General features: G+C 40.7%; 1 protein-coding gene and 1 long non-coding RNA gene across 5 annotated transcripts in view; one reads left to right on the forward strand and one right to left on the reverse strand.

The window, feature by feature from the left end:
• The window catches only part of LOC121283250 (nucleobindin-2-like), a 91,446-nt gene extending 77,581 nt beyond the window's left edge, over positions 1 to 13,865 (reverse strand). For all 3 annotated transcript variants that reach the window (XM_041197629.1, XM_041197628.1, XM_041197630.1), the window contains exons 1-2: positions 13,592 to 13,865; positions 4,869 to 5,006 (exon numbers count right to left, since the gene is read on the reverse strand). In XM_041197629.1, the coding sequence (XP_041053563.1) occupies positions 4,869 to 5,006 (138 nt within the window). In that variant the 5' untranslated portion in view covers positions 13,592 to 13,865. The remainder of the gene's footprint in view (positions 1 to 4,868; positions 5,007 to 13,591) is intronic.
• Positions 13,866 to 14,055: 190 nt separating this feature from the next.
• LOC121283458 lies at positions 14,056 to 14,707 on the forward strand. Of its 2 annotated transcripts, none has more exons than XR_005944263.1 (2): positions 14,056 to 14,120; positions 14,416 to 14,707. It is a non-coding gene; the product is annotated as an uncharacterized LOC121283458 (long non-coding RNA). The 2 variants fall into 2 exon arrangements; XR_005944264.1 differs by having other exon boundaries at positions 14,069 to 14,120; positions 14,421 to 14,707.
• The last annotated feature ends 10,737 nt before the right edge of the window (positions 14,708 to 25,444 follow it).

Genomic DNA, 25,444 nt, shown 5'->3' on the forward strand with positions numbered 1-25,444 from the left:
GGTACTTTTTCCACTGGTGAGCATGATTGTTTTAAGTTCTTCCCTTCCCTGTGCCCCTTGATTTTCACCTATTATTATTATTAGGATACATTTGTGTCTGTCAAAATGCTTGTTCAAAGGCTCTGCCATTTCCTCGTTTCCAATTATTAATTCCCCAGTCTCAAGTCCAAGGGACTAATGTTCACTTGGCTACATGGTTTCTTTTTATATACTTGTAAAAGCCTTTACTGTCTGTTTTTATATTTCATGCTAGTTTACTCCTTTTTTTCATTTCTTCCTCTTTTTTAAAAAAAAAGTTATCTTTTGCTTGTTTCTAAGGTGTTCCCAATCATCCAGCCTACCATGAATCTTTGCAGCTTTTTATGCCTTTCCTTTCAATTTAATAACATCCTTAACTTCCTTAGTTAGCTATAAATGGTGCATCCTTCTTGTAGAAACGTTCTTTCTTAATGGAATATATCTTTGATGAATGTTATGAAATATTTCTTAAATGTCTGCTGTTTGTTCTCTACCATCTACCTGTTAACCTATTTTTCCAGTCCACTGCAGCCAACTCTGGCTTCATATATTTGTAATTGTCCTTATTTAGGTTTAAGACACTAATTTCAGACTCTCAAAGTGAATGTGGAATTCCATCATATTATGATCACTCTTGCCCAGAGGACCCATTGCTATCGGATAATTAATCCTGCCTCATTAAACATTTTAGGTCTAAAATAGCCTGTACCCTGGCTGATTGCAGAACATATTGTTCCAAGAAACTGTCCCGAAAACATTCCATGAACTCATCCTCAAGGCTACCTTTACCAATTTATCCAATTTATATGAAAATTAAAATTATCCACAATTATTGTTGTTCCTTTCTTACAAGTCCCCATTATTTCTTGATTTACACTCTCTCCTCAGTGTAGCTCCTGTTAGAGTGGCTATAAACCACTCCCAACAGTGACTTCTTTCCCTTGTTATTCCTTATTCCCACCCAAACTGACTACTTGATCTTCTGAGTCAAGATCATTTCTCACTACTGTACTGATGTCATCCTTTCAGATGCCTCCTGTAGCTCAGCAGTCTAATCACTCCACTATTAGAATGGATGGTGGGTTCATTTAAAATTTGGGTTGCAAATGAGAACCATGAGTTCACCTGATTGACATGTCAAATGATAAGTTGGACATAGAATGCAAAATGGTATATTCTTAGTGAGAGAGAGGAGTGAAATAACATTTTGAGATTGCTTTGTACCTGTAAAACTTGACTGCAGGAGCTACAAGTGCAGGAGCTATAAAATGTAAAGTATTCTAAATGTAGGATTTCAGAATGTTTAACTTTGTTACATCTTTCCAAAGAGCCGCAAAAGCTAAGTTTTTAATTGATAATTGATTTTAATTAATTTAATTGGTTAGTTTCTACAACCAGCCATATTTAACCTCATGCCCCATAGCTGTCTTTTTCTCATGCCACTCTATGCAAGCAGAGCCAGTCAATAGCAGTTACCTTACATGCACTACCCAACATATTAGAGAACAAGCAGCTCTCAAAACCAGAATTATTGAGTTCTGATAAAAACAAAAAGGAGTACTATTGGAATTCTGGAGATCACAGTGACAAGATAAAGGGCAATATAACAATAGAGATAATATTTATGTATAAGGTGAGTTCAGCTAGGATAGTTCAGCTCGGATGAAAACAATTGGAGAAGACAACGACCAGAGGAGATTAATCACTGCAGACATTCATTGGTAAGAAACAGCTAAGGCTGAAGCAGCCAATCTGGACATAAATGTTAAGTCCAACCTATTTCTCAGATGTACATATGATAGAATGGCAGGAAGGAGGGTATCTGTCCGATGCCCTTCGAAATTCATCATACTATTATGGAGTTACAGTAGTCACTATTGTACAATTTCAAACCCTGTAATACAGCTAACCCAGAGATGGTTGATGAGGGAACACATCCAAATTCGCCCTCAAGTGGCCTATATAGTTGGAAGCTCAATTATATTAATTCATAATTTTATTGTAGAAATAGCAATAACTGTCACAAAAAAGTAAAACTGCAATACCTCATCAAGATATCAGTCACAGCACTATATTTGTATTGATTCAATGGAAAAAAAATCCTTCTCTGCAATTTTAGCAAAAAAAAAAGTTGACAGTCACTTTTCACAAGTCATTCACAAGAGGAAGTTCATCCCCTTTGAAACCACAATAACATTAGAACAAAATGAAATCTATGCAGTTGGTCACAGTTTTAGATTAAGCTCACAGGGTAACAATACACAGAGTCTAATCACAGGAGGCATTTGCACTGAATCTCCATGTGAGCAATTCACATAAGCCAGAAATTTTCCCTCGTTAGGCTGGCTCGGCGGGAGGGGGCAGCGGCTATCAGGAAGCCGACCACAGCCCATGATCTGCTACGCACCGTGATTTCACGTGGGTGGGGTAATTAAGGACCATCCTGCGTGGATCACGAGCGGCAGCACTCAGTGCTACCTGTACGGGCCAGGGGAGGAGGGAGAGCGGGCCTGGCACACGGTTTGCGCATGCACGTGAAAGAGCGCTTCAATCTCCCTGAGGCAGCTCTGTGCCTCAGGGAGATTGAAGCGCTTTTTATAAAAATTAATATGGATTATAAAAATTTGATGAAACATGTCCCCTCTCATGTGACACAGTCACATGAGATGGGACATGTTTTTAATTTCAAAATAATATTTTCATTTGATTTGTATTAGGATTGCATTATTGTATCATTCCGCTCGTGAATGAGGTTTCCATTAAGTTGGACGGGCAGCATAAATTTCAAGTTAATTAGCTCATTAATGGCCTTAATAGACCTTTCAGTTATCAACGGGCACGCAGCTGACTCTGGCGTGCGCCCGCTGAACGAAATATCGCACGAGTGCGCGATGACGTCGTGACACACGCCCAACATCATATTATGCTTGTGCATGTCAGGCACGCGCCCGCATGCCGAATGTAAAATTCTAGCCCTAGTGCCATTCCTCATAACTCTGCACATTCTTCCTTTTTGGAAAATAATCCAAATGTCTCTTGAATGCCTGGACTGAACCTGCCTCCACCACACTGCTCTCAGGCAGTGCATTCCAGATCTTAACTAGTCGCTACGTGAAACAGTTTCTCCTCTTGTCTTTATTGCTTTTTTTGCCAATTACTTTAAACCTCTGCCCTCTTGTTCTCACTCCTTGTACCAGTGGGGACAGTTTCTCCCCATCTACTCTGTCCAGCCCCCTCATGATTTTGAATAATTTTACAAAATCTCCTTTCAAACTTGTCTTCTCCAAGGAAAATAGTCCCAACTTCTCCAATATCTTTACATAACTAGGTTCCTCATCCCTGGAACCATTCTCATGAATCTTTACTGCACTCTCTCTAATGCCTTCACAACTGTCCTAAAGTATGGCTCCCAGAAACTGGACGCAATACTCCAGTTGAGGTCAAACCTGTGTTTTATACAAGTTCAATATAGCCTCCTTGCTTTTATACTCTATGTCCCAATTAATAAAGCCTAGGATACCATATGCTTTATTAGCTGTTCTCTCAATCTGTCCTGCCAGGTTTGATGACTTATGCACATTTACACACATAAACACAAACAGCATACATGCCTATGATGAGATACTCATGCAAAAATGGGATACACTTTCCCCACAGAACACTTGATGTCGTCTGCTCACAACACACAAAGCATAATTGCCAATAGCATTGGGCACCACTGGGACCATTTGGATCTTTTTTCCAAACTACATATTGTAATTGGATTAATGCAACTGCTAACCGAAAAGATTATAGATATTAGTTCAAATGCAGCTGAACAAATAAGCATCGCTGCATGTTGAAGAGGAAGCTCCAAACATTTATGTGCATCATTCAGTCAATGAAAAGCATAATTATTGTAAGTTGCATTATAGAAAAGAAGAGCTGCGGTATGAGCCATGTTTAGTTATGAGCAGCTTTCATCAGCATTACTCAACTCTACTTCCCACTCGCTTTAATATCAGCAACACATCAACTGCAGGGCTCAAAAGATATTGATAAGCCATTTGAACTTCTATTTTGTCAGAGGCAAAACCACAAACATAAAGAGTTTGCTAAAGAGACATCAGGGATAATTTCATAATTTAGAATTAGAGGTTGCAAAAGCAGAATGTAACCTGTGCCAAAAAAAATTGGAAGAGTGGAAATTCATCTTTCTCTTCAGTACTTACATCAATGTTTCCTGGTGAATTAACAGATTGCCACAGTCAAATCCATTTGTTTCCCTGAAGGTAGCACACAACTTAAGCTTCAAAAGGCTGCTTACAAGCTCCAGGAGTCTTCAGTGGCAGACATCCAGTCATCTGACATTGCATTACCTCCTGTAGTGTCAATGGTCCTTTGTCACCCCACCCAAGACACCTATCTATTGGCAGAAAACTCTGCTCACTGTGCCTCAGGATGAATAGAATTGGCAACTATTGCCTCCTACTACATGAAACAGGGACACATATGCACCCACTGAACAAATGATTTTATTCCCTTGGAAACGTATTTACTTAATCTCAGAAATGATTTTACTCTTTCACTATTAGAATCACTGTCCTCAGCTGCTCATTGTTCTTGGTTAATTTCACAAATAGATAGTTTCTATAAAATTAACATGGGTAGTTGGGGAAGGGAATAAAGTCTTGTATAACTATTTGAGGATTAATTACACCAGTGCGATCAGATGATTCACTGGCTTGTGTTTATACATTACTCAAATGCATACAAACTCAAAGCCAAGGCAGAACTTAGAACATTTCCAATGCAACTAACCGCACAATAATTCTATATATAAATTACCTGTGGAACTTTGGAATACTTACTGGAGTTTCAACTGTAGCATGCTCCACTGGTTCTTCTATTTTGTTCACCTTTATTTTATCAATTGGTACAGTTTCAGCAGCACCAAGGAGACAGAGCAGCAACCAACAGTGAGACACTGACACAATCTTCCAATGCATCTAGTGTAAAAAGAAAAGCAATATCAGAAATCTTCCTCATAATTACTCAAAATCTATTCAACTCAAACATTTCAATTAAATCAATCAAGTAGTAAAACGGATGCTGTGAGATCATTCCTAATATAATCACAAGCAGTTGTGAATTCAGAAAACTGACATTCACCTAGCATCACAGGATTCCATGTTGAATTGAACACTTAAAATATGTTTGTTTGGTTCATCAATATCAACGTGGTGGCCATTTCAGATGCTCCCTTTGACTTATTATGCATTGTTTTATGGAGTGCTTCAACACAATGTCCAGTGCATGATACTTCATTAATAACCTGAAGCAAAAAAATTGTAACTGTAACCTTACAAGAACATACTCCCCACTTAGTTGTAAAATAAATGCAGGCCCAAAATCCCAAGCTTTTTCATTGAAAATTAGCATACAAACCCATGACTTATTGAATGCTGTTGAATTTAAACAGTTTAGTTAAATATGCATTTGAGTATGGAACTGAACTATGCAGATGAGGAAGTTTCCAGCCATGGCAACAATATGACGATAGTAAATGGTTTTGATGTCCGTTTGTTCAGCCCAGGAGCAAACAATGAGGTTTCCATTCTTAATCATGATCCAATAACCCCTGTTAGTAAGTGTGCATATGTGGATAACACTAGACTCAGTTGCAATGCCAGTTTGCCTTTTGAACTTGTGAGCCATGCTTATATATGAAAATAACTACTCGGAGGAGGTGGTGGGTTGAGGCCATTAGTGGGTAATTTCCTCTAGTTGAACATCAGGAAGAACAAAGCCATCTTTTGCCCCTGCCACAAACTTCCTACCCCTTGCCATTGATTCCATCCCCTTTCCAACCATGCCTCATGCTGAACCAGACTGTTCATTATCCTATCATATTTGATACTGAGCAAAGTTTCTAACTCCTTATCTCCAAAGCAAAGATTGCCTCTCACAGCTACCCTAACATGGTCTTCCTCTATTCCCAACTTAATCCATCTCCTGCTGAAACACTCATCCATGCCACTGACACACTCACACTCAAACAATACAATGCTCTCCCTGCCAGCCTCCCATTCTCCACGGTCCCTTAATTTCCACTATGTCCTATGATCACCGAGTTCTGCTCACCATGATTCTCAGTCCCAACAACAGTAATGTGATGTTCACATTCTGGTGTTCAAATCACTCATGGCCTCACCCTTCCTCATCTCTGTAACCTCTTCTAGCACCACCACCCCATAAATCTTTATTCTTCTGACTCTGGTCATCTGTGCATCCCTACTCTGCTTCACCCCATTATTGATGCATATGCTCTGGAATTCCCTGTCTAAGTCTTTCTACTTGTTCACCTTATACTTCACCTTTAAAATGCTCCCTAAGCACAATTTTTTGACCAAGCTGTTAGTCAGTCCTTGTCACATATCCATCTTTGACTCAACATCCATTTTTTTATTAAATTATCAGATTAATTGTAGTTAAATTCAGATTAGATTATCAAAATGCTACTAGGGATTGTGACTTTTAGATATAATGCTGTACTTCCGTAAGTATCTCAACATAAAAGCTGACGTAGAAATAATTTATTCCAAGGTATCAATTCAGAGTTCAATGAGTAACAGGTGTAAAAGATTAACAATTCCTGATTATTAACTAAGCTAGTAGACTTATGGGTAAACAAGTTTGATACAAAAAAAAATTTAAAAAAGACACTCAATAAGAGAACTTAAAAAACATCTGACAAAGTGGCAAGCATATTAATGGCTTCTCAACATATGAACTTTCAATTCAGCTGGATTCCTGATGCCAAAATCAATCGAATTGCGTTAAAGAAAATTTTTGGTTCAATAAGCTGTGAAAAAGCAAATGATTCAAAAGGACAATTGCCCTAAGCAATGTAAAAAAACACAAATACTTCAAATGCAAATACTTCACAGACGCAGCACAGAACTGGAAACCAAATCTCTATATTACATATTTTGTGTTTCTACAACATTAGAGCTCCAACATCGTATATTCAACACATTATTCTTAAAGTCTATTTTTTTTTTAAATTGTAATATGTTGAACCAAAAAAGATGGCTGCTATAACTCACATGACCACAGGGTTGGCCCTTTGTCTAGGAGCTACCCCCAGAAGTTACAAGAACAAAAGAAATCTTTGCTCAACTTCTGGAATCTCACACCTCATTGTACCGTACCCTTGTAATCACAAAAGACCAAGAGACTTATACATCAGATCCTTGTTATGCCTACAGAGCGGCTAAAAGACTCATATCATAACTGACCAGGCCCATTTCAAAAGGGATGCCATTTGCACCTGATAAGCTCACCTTGCTAGTGGAGTCAGTGGATCTGCCTAGACAATGGCTTCCCAAACACCAGGCCTTCAACATAGATGGTATCTCTTTCAACAACTAATGACTGAGGCATTGTCAACCCTGAAATCAAAGCCAATTCCAGATGCTGGATAAACATCTTTTCTGAGGTCACATGACTCGTGACTATTTTGAAATCCCTATATGCCTTTGAGAACTGAAAACTAGTCAGTCTGCTGTTTTAACATCCAACTGCTGAGCCACCAACCAGGACCTGCCAGGTAGGACAACAGTCTGTACTTCGAAGCCTGCCTCTGCTGGAAAATTGCCTACAGAACCGACCCAGTCTCTGTGTTCCTACTTCATCTTGCAGTCAGCACCAACTGAAAAGCAAATACTACAACTCCAGTCATCAGCCAGCTGAACTCAAACTCCTATGTGAAAAAGTTCCTCATTGGACCCTAACTTGAGACTCTGGAAATCACATGAACGAATATCCATATCTGTAGTTCTTGGACTGTAAAACTCCTTTCTTTCTATCCCCCATTACTGTGTGTGCGTGTGTGTGTGTGTGTGTGTGTGTGTGTGTGTGTACACGTGTGTGTATGTGTATACACATGTGTGTGTGTGTGTGTACACGTGTGTGTGTGTGTGTGTACACGTGTGTGTGTGTGTGTACGCGTGTGTGTGTGTGTGTACGCATGTGTGTGTGTACGCGTGTGTGTGTGTACGCGTGTGTGTGTGTGTACACGTGTGTGTGTGTGTACACGTGTGTGTGTGTGTAGTGAGAAAGACAGACATTGTGGACACGGTTTCCCCGGTTTTTTTAATGTAAAATAAACTTAACCTTCTGAGTTAATCCTAACTCAAGTTTTCTGTGGATTATTAATAAATTGGATCACAAAAACTATATTTAAAGAAATAATTCAAAACAGTTCCTACTCACGGGCAGGTGGTAAGAAGGAATAGGTGCAGTTTGTCTGTCTCTCTCCTGTGCATAATGCATGTTAAATTAAAAACAAATTGGGATGCAAATATAAACTTAGTGAGCAAGAACAAGCTCAGTGTTCTTCAGTAAATTTCCAAATCGACATCAAAACTCTTTTAGAGGTGTAACACGTGTAACTATTACTGCATTTACGCAACCTTTTGGCACAGTTAGAACCACAGAATCAAAGACTTACTGTAAAGGAGGTCATTTGATTCTTCATGTCTTGTATTGATTTTTACACCCCCAGAATTACCCAAATCTAATCCCACTGCCTCCTCACAGCCTTGTACTGTACTTTCCTCTGCTTCAAATATTTATCCAATTTCCATTGAAAGATGTGACAATCCCCACCACAACCACACCCCACTGCAAAGCATTTTATATTCCAACAACCACCTATATGAAGAAATTTCTCATAGCAAGTCTTCTCACTTCCTTAAGTGAGAGGTTTAAATTAGTTATCCTTCATCACTGATTCCCAGAAGAAATAGTATTTCTTTATTCATACCAAAACTCTACATAATTTTGAAAAAATCTTTTTAAAATCTCCTCCTCATCTTTTATGCTGCAGTTGAAAATAATTCTAGTATCTTGTGTCCCATTATAATAGCTTCCCATCCTGAACATCATCCTTGAGACTCCACACAATACACTCTCTAAGGCTTTAATGTCCTTTCTATAATGAAGTATTCAAGGCTGTACACAATATTTTAATGGTGATCCAACCCACATTTGTACAAATTCTGCATTGCTTCTTTACTATCGCGCTCTATGCTCCCATTTTTAAAGCTCAAAATTCGCTTGCCTTTTTTTAAAAAAATAACATTAACTATTTGCACTTGCACCAAGATGATCCAAATTTGTATATTCCAAGAAAAGTGAACCAAGTATATACCCCTTGGGTAAACTACTTCTATCCCATCTCCATTCCAAATTACATCCAAATAACCTAATTGCTCCTTGTTCAAGCAACCTTTGTTTCACGCTGCCACTTATGTTTTTTTACCCTTTCTTGGGTACTTTGCTTCTCCCCGAATCCATCTCAACTCCTCTACCTTCATATTCACCTGCCACTGTTCAAAGTTTGAATCTCACTTGTATAAGCCTACAGTTACTCTCTCTTCCACTCCTGGCATTCTCTAAAGGACCTACTGAGGCACCTGCACCACCTCTTAATGAGCAGCAGCCCAAATTGCTTCGCCATTCCCTCTTGCTGACCTTCCCACTTACTGGGAGCTAACATTATCTTCCTATCCTGCTTGCCACACCCAACACTGCTACAAACGAACTGCATTTCATTCCTGCATTTCACTCCAAAATGTCTTTTCCCCCCATGAAAATGACCTTTGCCATCTATGATTTTATTGTGGAGAACAGCACTAACATTCTGGCTTTGACTTAAACTTGGCTCATGAGTGGCAATATAGTGCCTCACATTCTTCGTCATCTTCCACAAACTTCAGCCCATCCAAAATTATTTGATCCCAAACTAACACCCGCCCACCTGTCAGCCCTGGCAATGTTGACATATAATTTGGATCTCTGCCACCCCACCCCACCCCGCCCTGCACTCTGCCCCTCTGCAACCCCCCCCCGCCCCCCACAAGCCTTGAATTTAAAATTCTTATTGTTTGCACCTAAATCCATTTATGCTCTTGTCTCTTCCTCTCTGTAACCACCTCAAGTTCATCAGCCCTCCCCAAAGAACTCTCATTCCTTGACATTCAATGGCATTACAGTCACTGAATTCCTCACTATCAACATCCTGGGCATTACCATTGACCGGAAGCTGAACTAAACTAACCATATAAATACTGTGGCTACAGGAGCAGGTCAAAGGCTGGGAGTTCTGTGGCAAGTAACTCACCTCCTGACTCCCCAAAGACTGTCCACCATCTACAAGGCACGAGTCAGGAGTGTGATGGAATACTCTCCACTTGCCTGGATAATTGCAGCTTGAACAACACTCAAGAAGCTCGACAGCATCCTGGTCAAAGCAGCCCGCTTGACTGGCACCTCATCCACCGCCTTCGACATCTACCCCCTCCACCATCAACGCACAGAGGCAGTAGCATGTACTATCTACAAGATTCACTGCCGCAACTCACCAAAGCTCCTTCGACAACACCTTCCAAACCTGCAACCTCTACCACCTAGAAGGTCAAGAGCAGCAGATCCATGGGAACACCACCACCTGCAAGTTCCCCTACAAGCCACACAGCAGACTGACTTGTATATTCCACTTGGGACTATATAGCCGTTCCTTTGCTGTCACCAGGTTAAAATCCTGGAGCTCCCTTTCTAACAGCACTATGGGTGTACCTACACCACAAGGACTGCAGCGGTCCACCATCACCTTCTCAAGGGCAATTAGGGATAGGCAATAAAAATGCTGGCCTAGCCAGTGACCCTCACATCCCCTGAAAGAATAAAACAAAACCAAGGATAATATATCCCAAGGTGAAAACATAAGAAAAGTCTTCACCAACTTCTCAACCGCCATCACTAAAAACAGATTTAGTAAATCGTCTCCCATTTACCTGCAAAATAACTCTTATGCTATCAGTGCACTCAAGTGAAAATTGTTCATAAAGCACTTGAGGCCCAGTATATAAAGACCACCTATGATCACATAGTGTACTGAAGTTATATTCAATTCAGTTAATAAGGCATGAGTTTGGAATAGTTGGTCCTCAAGGAATGGCAAAATTAGAAGACCAAACAAGAATAAGAATGATGCACATTTCCTCTGATGTCACCAAGTATCTCTAACCAGTGACAAAATGCTTCATCACCTGTTAAAAGGAGGAGGCAGTGGCATAGTGGTATTGTCACTGGACTGGTAATCCAGAAACCCGGGATAGTGCTCTGGGGACCCAAGCTCAAATCCCACAATGGCACATGGTGGAATTTTAATTCAACAAAAATCTGGAATTAAGTCTAATGATGAAATCATTGTCGTAAAAAACTATCCGGTTCACTATGCCCTTTAGGGAAGGAAATCTGCTGCCCTTACCTGATCCAGCCTACATGAAAGTCCAGATCCACTATAATGTGAACAAGGGCAATTAGGGATGGGCAATAAATGATGGCCCATGAACAAATAATAAAGAGAGAAGGTCAAGGGTAATAACTAGCAATCATATGAATACACCTTATCCAATTATGTTAGCATAAAATATGTAAACTGCAATATTAAAGCTGCAGAACATTTAGAATTCTCTCAGAAATATTCTATGGCAGTTTCTAATGTTTCCTAGAAATCCTCCTATATAAGTATATATTTGCCCATAAATTGCTGGGAAAATACTAGTGAGTTCATGGTATCCACCATTCTTAGTGTATAAAAAAAATGCACATTTGTGGCACAAGATCCCCGTTGAAATAGTTGGATTTATACTATTAACACAAATTAGAGGACACTGTTATATATCACTCAACCTTGGAGGCTCAGAAATAGAACAATGAAATGTTGAACAAAAACAGAATTACCTTGAAAAACTCAGCAGGTCTGGCAGCATCGGCGGAGAAGAAAAGAGTTGACGTTTCGAGTCCTCATGACCCTTCGACAGAACTTGAGTTCGAGTCCAAGAAAGAGTTGAAATATAAGCTGGTTTAAGGTGGGGGGGATGCTGGAAATCCAAAACAAAAACAGAATTACCTGGAAAAACTCAGCAGGTCTGGCAGCATCGGCGGAGAAGAAAAGAGTTGACGTTTCGAGTCCTCATGATGCCCCCCCCCCCCCCCCCCCCCCCCCCCCCACACCTTAAATCAGCTTATATTTCAACTCTTTCTTGGACTCGAACTCAAGTTCTGTCGAAGGGTCATGAGGACTCGAAACGTCAACTCTTTTCTTCTTCGCCGATGCTGCCAGACCTGCTGAGTTTTTCCAGGTAATTCTGTTTTTGTTTTGGATTTCCAGCATCTGCAGTTTTTTTGTTTTTATCTCAATGAAATGTGGAGTCACTCCTGCTGCAGTAAATTGTTCTAAGAGTTTCTTTAAATATCACTTTTTTCTACTTTTCTTTTCTGATCCTTTCCTCCTCTCTTCTCTTTCAGTGTCTAATTTGACTCCAATTCATCCCATTTCTTTCTGTATCCTTATACTTAACTGGTTAAGGACACAGACCATTGAACCTGACATTCACTGTTGATGTCACTGCGTCTTTATCAATTCCAACAACCTGTGTGCAAAAATAGCCTGATCTGAAGGGAGAGATAAAAAACCCAATTCAGTGTTTGTTGAGAGATACATCATTCCAACCATTTCTGGGCCATTAAGTCACTATGTTTACCTGTTAGATCTTTGTTGGCATTTTGGAAACATTAACTTTTCAATTTCATTTGCTCTATCAGCGACAAGAACCTCGTTATTAGTGTTTCTGACTAAGAAAAACATAATTGTGAACTAAATTCTCCCTCTGCAAATATTAAAAAATGAAAAATTGATGCATTTATTTAATATGGATGTACTAAAACTGCATTTAACAATTATCTCAAAAAAAATATTCAGAACAGCGTTCTCCAGGGTCACCAAATGTTCTGCAAATTGGATAAAATGTTTCAGATTAAGCATCTGAGTTGAAACATAATCACATAACATTGCAAAGTACATAAATTTACTTGCCCATAGCTACTATATTATAGAGTGGGTAAAAATGAAATAATGTTATTTCATTCTGCAACAGTAGCTGTAATACATACACATACTGGCAGCCTAATTCTACAAAAGGTGGGGCAAATTAAAAGCAGAATGATTTTAATAGTATTGGGATGCAGGACATTTCACGCAAGAGGTAGCATTTATGTCAATATTGTGTCCAGAAACAAATTAGTGGCATTTAAGAATCAGAACTCTAATTTCTAGGTGTTCATAATTTATTTTTATATTCATTTTCTCCAATGTTATATACTAGAAAATGTATTTCGTCATTTGCAAGTCTTTAACAAATCTTGGTTACAAATACAACAAAAAGCTTGTAAGTTAAGTCTTAAAAAACTAAAGGGTTGTGAAATGGAGTTAATAAACATTTTGACATTTAACCTGCAGAAAGAGGATAACATACATTAACATATGTTTCACGATTTGAGCAGCGCCTGTGCCCTGTGGCAAAGTCTAAGTGCAAAGGGCGAGACTGACGTCTGATGTCCACGACAGGTTTAATACCTTCAAATCCAAAACCGCCTGTTCATCACACGGCGATTCAGATATTAACAACAAAAATACATTCCATACAACGAATCACTGTAACGGTGCAGCTTTACTCCTTACCCTGATATCTGGGTACCTCCTACTTTCAGACAGGACTTTGGGTAATGAAGTCCTTATTTTTCAATGGTTAAGTTGGATGTGTGAGCTAAGGCTGGAGTGGTCCTGGCTTAATATTTGGTACCTTTGACCTGCAGAAAGATGCACAGCCACGATCCTCCTCCACCACCCTTCACAAAAACAAGCACCTACTTAGTCGATACGGTACACCACAGCTCAACTCCGTTTGACAAACGTTGCAACCTACCCAACCACTAGTGCCTGTAGACCGCGCCTTCTTTCATTTGCATTGGCTAAACGCTCCGCCGAGGTCCCGCCATACACTCATTCCCAGCTCCTATTGGCTAATTTTGCTGTCAATCAGGAGATGAGCATTGTTTGACAGCAGGGTTGGTTGAGAGCGGAAAATAAATCCACGTACGTGGCGTTTGGGGATCCGACTTCACTTGGAGGGGATGTGACGTCAATATGGTAGGGGGTGTTTGTGTTGTATTTTGCTGGCACCCAGACGAAGTGGGATTGACAAAGTGGAGTGCGTTTTTTCCTTAATTATTAACATTAATTGAGTGTTTGGAGCCATCTTTATGAATAGCAAGAGTTGTACATTTTGCAGACAGATGTAAATGTTTCGAGTTGAGTTTAATAAAGAGTGAAATGCATTGGACAGACCTTGGTACTAGGATTAGTGTAATCAAAATTCATTGGCAGCCTCTGCTCCTTCAAGGACTCATCTAATAAATGCAGCATGGGGTTTCGGACTAAAGCAAAGATGAGGAAGGTGTAAAGTTTTAATCCTAGTTCTGAGTTGAATCTTCATTTTTTCGTAGAACAGTGGTTCACAAAGTGCGGCCTGCGGACAACCTGTTGTCTGAGGGTGGGAGCGGGAGGTCTTCGAGCTGGTCCAAAATGCGAGTCACTGACACAATATGCCACGGTCGAAGCCATGTGAGAGAACCGGCCAGAACCAACATCCCCAGCACTGGCCTCGTATCACACACCCGGACCATTTCCTGCCTGCATGGCACGAGGCGTTAAAAGCAGGGGCAACATCAAATGTAGTTTTATGAGCAAGATTTTTGTTACTGTTCATTTTGTTTTATTAATATAGATGTGAAATAAGTGTTTGTTTCTGAGAAGATTATTGTGATGATTTTATAACACATTAGAATGTTTAAAATAAATATGTTCTATTGTAATGTTTCTTCCAGCTTTTCCTATTTTACTTGGGGTTGCCACAAAGCTAGTTGAACACCTTTCATCATCTCCTCCTTCAATCATTCCAATCCCATTGTGTTTAAGTCTCTTCACACTGTGTCCTTTGATCTAGCATTAGGCCTTCCTGGCAGCTCCATCTCCATTACTTGCCTCCACATGTCATCTCTCTCTCTCTCTCTCTGTCTCCCTCTCCACAACAGATGATTGTATCATTTCAATTTTTTCAAAGCTACTTTCTTTGAGGGTTTCTGACCCTCTGTGTACTGGGGTCTTTGGCCTTGGCTGATATGATAGTAATCTCAAATCTGCATATCGCCTACCCTGGATAACCTACCACCCCTTTGTTTACCAAGAATCTATCCACCTCTGCCTTAAAACTACTGACTCTGCTTCCACTGCTTTTTCAGGAAGAGTTCCAAAGAATCATGACCCTCTCAGAGAGAAAATTTCACCTCATCTCTGTTTTAAATGGGCAACCCCTTATTTTTAAACCGTGGCCCCCTAGTTCTTGATTCTCCGACAACAGGAAACATCCTTTCCACATCCACCCTGTCACAGCCCCTCAAGATCATATATTTTTCAATCAAATTGCCTCTTATTCTTCTAAACTCCAGCGGATACAAGCTTAGCCTGTCCAACCTCTCCTCATAAGACAACCCACCCATTCCAGATAGTAGTCTGATAAACCTTCTCTGAACTGTTACCAATGCCTTTATATCCTTCCTTAAATAAGGCAACCAATACTGTACACACACTACTCCAGATCTGACCTCAGTAACGCTCTGTATAACTGAAGCATAACCTCCCTACTTTTGTATTCAATTCCCCTTGCAATAAACAATGATATTCTAGTAGCTTTTCTAATTAATTGCTGTACCTGCATACTCAACTTTTGTGATTCATGCACTAATACATCCAGGTTCCTCTGCATCTGAGTTCTGCAATCTCCATTTAGATAATATGCTTCTCTTTTATTCTTCCTGCCAAACTGGACAATTTCACATTTTCCCATATATTTGTGTTTTGAGAAAGGTAAAAAATGATTTCAGTTTAATTTAGGTTTTGTTTATGAACCTTGGTGCCTGGGAGTCTGGATAGCCTTGTGACTGAGGTTTCAGGTCTTTTGGGTTTATTTGTGTATATATACAATTTTAATGAGGTCTTACAACCCCTGAAGTGAAAGAGATGTGTTAAAGGGGTTGAAAGTTCAGTAATTCTAGAAACAAAACACACAGTAGAAAAGTTCTACTGTTGCCTAGCAACAGTGATCCAGGGACACGCTGACAGAAAAGACAGGAGTGAGAGGGGGGTGTTAAGAGTATGTGTTTGCTAGAAAAGACAAGGATTTTAAGCTCGCTGAGAAGAAAAACCGCAAGGCTAGTGGGACAGTAGTTAACTGAATAATCAGTTATGGAACTCAGTAAAGTGATCAGTTTAGTAGGCTGCTACTGGAAGACTGAGTTTAGGAAATTCATTTATTTGCTCTGAGCTGAAGTAACAGTGGGTTTAGAGTGTGGCTTTTGGGTGTCTTGGGGAGCGATACAAGTTGATTGAAAAGCATCAAGTGAATGCTCAGGAATTCACTGGAAGAAAATGGTTTGCAACTGTGCCAGTCTCAAGTTAGAAGCCTTTGTGTCAAGTTCGTGGTAACTCTTCACTGGTTTATGTGTCTGTAAAGGTATTACTGGGGTAAAGGAATAGTGGGAATTTGAATTGTCGTCTTGTGTTTGTATTGACATCTTTCCAACCTTTTTGTCAGGTGTAGTATAGTTCACATTTCTTGTTTTAATAATTATTTTATTCTTGACATTAAAAGTTCATCAGCAGAATCATGTGGATTTGTTCAGTAACTTTCCTTCACAGGTTTCTTCAAAAAAAAGTTGGGATCTAACAAGCAAAGTTTCACTCTGGGATCTGACTTGTCCAGTATTAACAGCAGCTGGGCTCATAACACTCAAAACAAAAAATTGATGGTGCTTCTTTTGGGCATGAATCTGAATTGACTTTCATAGATTTCCACCAGCTTTCTTAGTCTCTAGTATAGGATATCGCTCATATCTTGAAGGTATTTTGTAGGAGTTTAATTCCTCAGTAGTTCGTGCAATCTTGAATGGCCCTCCTTGACCAAACATTAACATCCTCCAAACAGGTGGTTCCCCCCCCTTGTAAGATAGCAGGCATCAATATGTTTATCAGCACTGATGTGGTTTCTAGCGAGATACCGCGATTATTGAGTCGATCTGTGATGATGAAGGCTCAGATGACGCTAGATATGTAGAATGATAGAGCAGTCGTGTTTGGAAAAAATGTGGATCTATATTTTACTCAGTCAGGCCATTACTGCTTGCCACTAAGGAAACCAGAGATTTTTCAGCAAACAGTTCATGAAGTTTAGTTAACTGCTGAGAATAAGAATTTGGTGGATAAAAAGATCATTTGGAAATTACATGGACAGTTTGCACATTCAGCACCACAGAAACTGAAGATCCTACCTCGAGATGCGGCAGTGGTTGGTAAAGGATGTGATGATCCTATTGAACAAATCACTGCTCAGTGTGAAATTTGTTTTAAATATCGCAAGATACTTCCACATCCTGTTGTGAGATTGCCACTAGCCAGGGAGTTTAACGATGCAGTGGCAATGGGCTTGAAAGTTTGTGATAAGGATAGGGTTTCTTTTTTACTACACTTCATAGATATGGCACCCAGATTTAGCCTATCCACTGTTATAATAGTAAAGACAAAAGGACCATTGTTGATAAAGTCATGAAGAAATGGGTAGGAACAAGATTAGGAACACCAGCGAAGTTCCTCACAGATATTGGTGGGGAATTCGCCAGTGAGGAATTTCGAGATATGTGTGAAAATTTAAACATCATAGTTACGCACAATATAGCTAGAGCCCATTTAGTAATGGTCTTTGTGAAAGAAACCATGTATTAATAGATGACATGTTACATAAAATATTAGCTGATCAACCAGATTGTAAATTGCAAGCGGCACTAGCATGGGCGATGCTTGCAAAGAACTCTTTGCAAGTGGTTGGGGGATACAGTCCCTACCAGTTGGTGTACAAAAGAAATCCAAAGTAACCTTTGGTATTGTCAGATGCACCCCTTTCTTTCGAAGGGACTAGCATTAGCTCCACTTTTTCTGCTTACCTGAATGCTTTGCACGAGGGCAGAAAAGCTTTCATTAAAGCTGAGGTTTCGGGGAAAATTCGGCAGGCCCTACAGCACCGCATAAGACCACCAGGAATACAGTTGAGACAAGGAGACATAGTAGCAGAGGATGAACTTTAAGCTTTGCTGATTGATTGCTGTATTTGAAGATTTCTGTCTCAATCCTCTGAGGGAAAATAAGTGTACTATTGCTGACAATTTAAGTTACGGAATGGCAGAAGGACGGTGCAAAATTGCAAGATTTGACTATCCACCAATTTTTTCTGACTGAACCTTATCAGCAATGGAAGACTGAAGTTGAAATGTGGACCCGGGTTACTTCTATACCCCGGAAGAAGCAAGGTATGGCTTTGGCGTTATCATTACCAGCCAAAAGTAAGATATTCTCAGATTGGAAAGTGGATGATTTGGATCGTGAAGAGGGATTAAACCTTCTGTTACAATTTTTGGAAAAGTTTTACAAAAAGGATGAGTAATTGGAAGCGTATGAAGCTTGGACAATCTTTGATAAGTTTAGGGAATCAGATGATCAGTCCATGGAAGAGTATATCATGGATTTTGATAAATGGTACAGGAGACTGCAGAGATTTGAACTTGAAATTCTGGAATCGGTATTGGCATTTAAATTACTGGACTGTGCTCGCATTTCCCATGTTGATAGTCTTTTGGTACTGTTCCGGGGGAGACAATCTCTTTTGGATCAAATGGCTGCTGCCCTAAAAAAATTTCTGGGGAAACAATTGTTCCCTGCCACTTTTTTAGCAAATGGGAACAACTATGCTGTGAAACAAAGGATAGAGGATTCAATGGTGGCCGAATTTTGAGGTCAACCAAACATTAGACGAAGATTCCAATACAAAGGTAGGGTGAATGACAAGAGGTCTGCAAATGGTTGTAACCCTAGCCAATTTGAGAGTCAGGACAAAAAGCGTGTCTGGAACAGTGACCGTAGGAATTTAAACTGAAAAATGCACAGGGAATGGTTAATCAGTGTTTTCAGTATGATTCCCAGTATCATTACGTGATGAACTGCCCACAGTGAAGCAATCGCATTTTTGAAGTGACCCATGAGACGGACTCATCTGAAACTGAAAATGATGATGGTGACTACCATGATGGAATTGTATTGATCACTCAGGAGTTTGAATCCAGTGATGAGTATCTTGATGGTAGATTCCTTCAACTGTGCAGTTCTGGACAGTGGTTGCACTTCTGCAATGTATAGCATGGACTGGCTTAACTACTATCTGGAGTCTCTTGATGAAGCAGACCAGCGAAAGCTCAAGGAGTATGAAAGCTCTACCTGTTTCAGGTTCAGAGATGACAATACATTAACATCCTCCAAACGGGTGATCCTCCCTTCTAAGATAGCAGGGATCAATCTGTTTATCAGTACTGATGTGGTTTCTAGCGAGATACTACTATTATTGAGTCGATCTGCGATGAAGGCAGCTTAAATGACGTTAGGTATGAAGAATAATAGAGCAGTCATGTTTGGAAAAAATGTGAAAGCTACTTGGAAGTCAGTAGCACTGAGGAGTTGTCTTGAAAATAAACCAGCTTGAACCAAAAAGACCAACCTGTTCTTCCACCAATTCTTCCACCACAACCTCTTATTGTGAGTAACACTCCTTTCCTTTGAACGTTGGTATCAGCATGTTTTGCTTCCATGCTTGGGATTTCCTCTCTTATAACACAATTGAGTAGCTTGCTTAGGACCTAGACCTATGTTCATCCAGTCATGTCCATACTTCCGCTGGTAACTCAGAGTCCCACGGCTTAGCATTTTTTTTCATTCTTTCATTGTTGATTCCGATATTTTTCCACATTGATGCTAGTTGTCTTTCCTTGATTTGCAGGTATTTTATGTCTTTGCTTTTTTTGAGTCTTCATTTCACAAGCCAGTTTTAAGGTACTGGCCGCACCTCCTTGATTTCACCATCTTTCATTCAGGTTGTGCCACCTGCAGCTTTGATTTTACATTATATTTCCCACAGCTTTTGTTTATCTATCACTAGCAGCTGTTATTCTGAACATTGTTAACCCTCTTTGGTATCAAGACTTTCATATATTTCTTAAATGGTCAAAAAATTTTCTGTAGCAATCACTTTCTTTGCATTATTTTTTGCCTTTTCATACGGTTCTTGTAGTATTAATGTTTGAAATATGCAAAGGCCTATACTTATTCTAATATGAATGAATAATTTACTTATATTTAATTAAAAAATACACCTATGTTTCTTACATTTAATAGCAAGAGAGAAAAATATTTATAGTTTCCCTAAGTTCCCATAAATTCTGATGAGTTTTTTATTGTGGTGGTGAGCAAAAACAGGTGAGGTAGGATTAGTCACTGGTCTACAGGTATTTTAACTTCACCTGAGTCGTCCACAGACAAAAAAAGTTTTTGAACCTTGGAGCAGGGAAGACAAATGGGAGATTTAACAAAGATAAAATCACAAATGCTTTAAATAGATTAAATGAAGAGAAACTGTTTCCAACGGCCAAAGAGAACAGAGATTCAAGTTGATTGGTATAAGAACCAGAGATAGCATGTGGAATGCACCGCCTAATTAGTGGTGGATACAGATCCAATAGTAGCCTTTGGAAGGAAATTGGATAATTACTTGAAAGAAAGAGAATAGCAGGGACAGAGTTAAGACTGGGTGGGTGGGATTAACTGGATTGCTCAATAAAGAACTGGCAGTGACTTGATGGGCTGAATGTTCTCTTCTGATGCTGTACTGTTCGGTGATTCTATCCCAGACAAATGAATTGGATCAGAGCTTCAATAGGGAAAAAAATAGCCAAGTATCCCACTGCTAATTGCTGTGCCAGGGACTCTGTTGATAAGTATGAGTGTGTTGACATCACCAGAAGACAAATTGGTTTTAGTTATGATGCCACCTGTTCTCAAACAGCATGCTGATATTTATTTGGCTTTCTTCATTCATTCATTATGTGTGATCTGCTTGAAGGCAGGCCTTTGGCTCTTTGTCTGCTGTTGCTTCATCCTGAGCTATTTTCTTGGCAGCTTTTGTCAGTGGCGGTTTGATATTACCTTCCACTCTTTAGAGCAGGGCGAGGAGGCAGGTCCTAAGTCTACCTCAGCCAAAACAGGAATAGAAACCAAGCTGTTGGTGTTATTCAGAACCACACTCTAACCATCTAGCCAACTGAGCTAACTGCTTATTTGGCTTATGCGGAAAGAATAAACAGTTGACAGACCACTGCTGATGAAAGTTGAACTTTGACCAGAAAGAATTCATTCAGGAGAAGAGGGAAAGAATTTGAATGGTAAAAAGTGACTAGTGAACTGCAAGCAGATGAACATATGAAGTCTGTTGATCAGTTTGATTTCATAGTGTAATTAACATGGGCTCATTATAACATTACTGTAAGTATGGTTGCATCAGACTTCAGAAGAACACCCTTTGGAATTATGACGAGCCACTGGAAGGAAGTAGAACTAGAAATAAAACAAGAAAAATGGGATGTCAAGTTCCAGTGATCACCATTTCAAATGGTGAAATTATGTCGTATAACCCTTTTAACATGCAGGTAATGGAGTTGAAATACTTGTACGCTGGCAGCTGTTGATTATAATTTAATTGCATTGGTCACGTAAAAGGAGAATATTGAAGAAGTTAACCTTTTAGACTGTTAAAAGATCCAAGAAATTTTATGGATTTTTCCCAACCAGGTACCTAGAATTTTACATCATGTACCACACTCCAAAGGATTCTTGAAAATTAGGTTAATAATGCTATTCAGATGTCAAGCATAGCTTTAACACTTTAATAGTGATCTTGTACCACTAAAATGAACTAAGGAAAAGTTTTAAAAACTTCACTTCTGTTCTTTTCTTTTTCCCCAGCCTCTCTACTTTCCTGACTTTTTTATACCTTTGTGACTTAAATTTTTATTTTGTTTCTATCTGATCTCCTGTGACATTGCTGACAGGTAGTACAAACACTGATTAACAGGGTCTGGGTTTGAATCACAGTGGAGTAGCAAAGTGTACGGCAAGTGGGGAGAGTTAGAGTTGCTTTTTTTTTATGTTTTAGATTATTAGTATGGAACTGGAGTCACAAGGTAGACCCAGTAAACACAGCAGGTTTCCTTCTATAAACAAATGTAGTTTTTTTTTAATGACATTACAATAGTTTTTTCGGTTACTTCTACTGATGCCAACTTTCCATGTCCAAACTTTTAAAACTGAATTCTGATCCTGAAACTGCCATGGTTGGATTGGAACTCATGTTCTCAGGATGACTAATCCAGATCTCCAGATAATTAATCCACAGTAGTAACAAAAGTGCAGTCATATTGGCTATGCGATGGAATGTTCTCCACTTGCCTGACTGGGTACAGCTACAATAGTCAAGAAGCTCAACTGGATCTAAAACAAAGCAACCTGCTTGATCAGGACCTCAGCCATTAGCCTAAACATTTGTCACCAACATACTGTGAATGCATTGCTACTTTTTATAAGGTGCACTGCAGTAACTCGCGGGGACTTCTTCAGCAGAACTTCCAATTTCCCATCACCAGTATCATCAGTGGGTCAGTATCCTAGAATTCCCCACCCAGTGCTGATCTGGGTTGCCTCATCATCATAAGGACTGCAGCAGTTCAAGGAAAAGACTTCCCATCTTCTCAGGGCAACTGGGGTTGCATAATAAATGCAGCTTTTCCAGTGTCATCTAGATGATGAGAACATTTTTTTTTAAAATAGAAGAAATTGAAAATCTTTCTCTGGGACATAGAGCTAATGCTTGCCTAAAAGAATATCTTGAAACATGGAAGATAAAATTATCTAAGTTTTAAATTAAATAAAACCCAAAAATCTACTTTGCCTGCAATGGACATATAATGGAAAAATAGAACAATGAAAATATTGGGCCATAATGTTCAACTGCTTGGAAACAGGTTTGTGCCTAGAACAGTGGATCAGTGCCGTAAGAAACTGACTGATTCAATGTGTTCAGCCAGGGTATGTATATATCTGAATACATAGGGCTGAATTTTCCGTTCGGCAGGCAGGCGGAGCTGAAGCAATCGCAGGCAGCCTCGGACCTGATCGCCACCATTTTGCGCGGGTGGGCCAATTAAGGCCCGCCCAGCACATTTCACAGTCGCGTGGAAAGCGGGACTTTTTAAATTGCGGCAGGTGTGTACAGACCGCCCGTTCCAGTGGGGCAGTCTGTATTTTTTTAAAAAAGGCCAGGCAGCCTCCTTTAGGCTGATCACCATGGCCAGCTCCAGGTTGTACTGCAGGGGGTCAGCACAGCAGGTTGTGGTAGAGGGAAGGCCAGAGGAGCATTGCAGGCTGCAGGGTAGGCCAGCGGGCGGCCAATGTGCCCCTCGCTTCTTTGATGACTGCCTTGCTGCCCTTGTTGAGGAGGTGGCTGCACGGCAAGAGTTCCTGTTTCCCCAGGATGGGAGGAGGAGGGCCCCCCACGTGACGACGCAGGCCTGGCAGGAGGTGGCGGAGGTGGTCAGTTCCAGGGATGTTGTGCGGCAAACATGGACCCAGCACCACAAGCGCTTCAATGATTTGTTGCGCTTTGGAAAGGTGAGTTCCATGTTAGCCTTGGCCATTTAACCCAGCAAGTAGCCTTAGCCTTTGAGGCCTCCCACGCCGCTCCCCCCACCCCACGTCTTAGTGTCGTTACTGCATTGGGCATTTTGCGCACACTAGGTGGTCAAGCAGATAGTGATCATGCTTATATCAGCCTTGGTGGTTGATGAGAAGATGGGTTCTTCCCACAGCATATGTTGGTGTTTGTCGCATTTGAGTAACCTGGGGGCAGCCTGCAGGAGAGGCAGCTAGGCACATACTGAGAACTCCAACACATGTCTTATTCACGGTGATGAGATGGTGGAAGGGGAGCCTCAAGGTGTCATGGCCAAGAGCCATCTGCTGGCCTCGGCGCCACACCTAGTTACGCCTCCTTGCCATGGGAGCTAAGACCTTTGTGTTATTGAAAGTGATGAATGCTGAATGTGTCCAAGGTGGCCGTTGGGGGAGGGGGTTGGGAGCAGGTGTACTACCTTTTGATGACCGATCACCGGTAGTGTGGACAGGAGCCGCTGGAGGCCTCAGATGGACCACTGTGGTTGAGGTGTGGCATGCGCATGCAGAGTACATGAGTGATCAGTCCCAATAAATGGTGTTCTCTGTTCTGCAGGAGAAAAATGCGCACAACATCTATGAGCATTCGCACACTGGTGATAGCCAGGCCCAGCTTCTCATCCTCAGCCGTTTTGAAGAACAGGCTGTGGAGTTGGAAAGGCGCCATGTGGCCAGGTCGACAGGTGTCAGTGAGGCTGGGGTACAGCGGCTAGGTATTTGAGGCCCACAGTCCAATCCAGTCTGTCTTCCCACCATCCAAGGCACTGATGTTTGCTGCAATTGTCAATGCAGCAACACAGCTCATTCACAGACTGATAGAGTCAGACGTGTGGGTCATACACAAAGATCCCTTGGCCCCTTGAGGATACGCGTCTCTAGCACCTTCCAAAGTCGCCTTATCCCATTTCTGACCACTATCCCCATGGCCTAACATGCCATGGCATTGCTGCTGCAAATCCAAATTCTTATTGCATCTTAGGAGGGTTTGTACCTCTGCCACCCTTTCAGCCAGTGTGTCCCACATTACTCTGTCCAAAAAGGTCCTCAGCACCTCACCTGTCAACCTCATGGCACTCAGCTTAAATAAATGCCAGCACGTTAGTCATCCCTCCATCAAGGGGAAATGTTGCCTTCTTATCACCCAGTCTATGCCCCTCATAACGGTATGAAGGTCAATAATGTGACTTGTCAATCTCCTGTGCTCCACGGCAAATGTCACAAGTGTATGCAATGTTTCCTCATCACTCCAACTCTCCAGGCCAGCATGCATCCTTGTCAGGAACCTCTGTACTCTCTCCACTCCAATGCCATCCCTCCCATGAAGGGCTGATCACAACTGAATGCAGAAGTGTAGCTGTGGCCTCGATGGCATTTTCTGCATTGCAACATGACCTCCCTTTTCCTACATTCTGTTCCTCGGCTAATAAAGGCAAATCTGACTTTTACCTTGTTAAATGCGTTATGTTCTTGTTCAGCCACCTTAACGGGCCTGCCCAGCAAGGTCCCTATAATCGTCCTTACTTTCCACGGTCCTACCATTTCTCCTATATTCCCGTATCTTGTTTGTCCCAAATGCATAATGTCACACACTTATCCACATAACATTCCATGTGGCATTCCTTAGGCCATCTGACCAGCCTGTCTTAATGCGCCTGTAATGTTTGGGCCTCCTCCTGACTATTTACCACCCCATCAATGTTCGTCTCCTTAGGTTCTTGAAGGTTGAGCGCATTGAGCCTGGGAGGAAAGGAATGAACTGTGTTACTGAGTGAATGCTAACTGATCCACTGTCCTTGTTGTTAATTTCAGCATCACCAGAGC

This window comes from Carcharodon carcharias, chromosome 10 (assembly GCF_017639515.1).
Source record: "Carcharodon carcharias isolate sCarCar2 chromosome 10, sCarCar2.pri, whole genome shotgun sequence".
Classification (NCBI taxonomy): Eukaryota; Metazoa; Chordata; class Chondrichthyes; order Lamniformes; family Lamnidae; genus Carcharodon; species Carcharodon carcharias.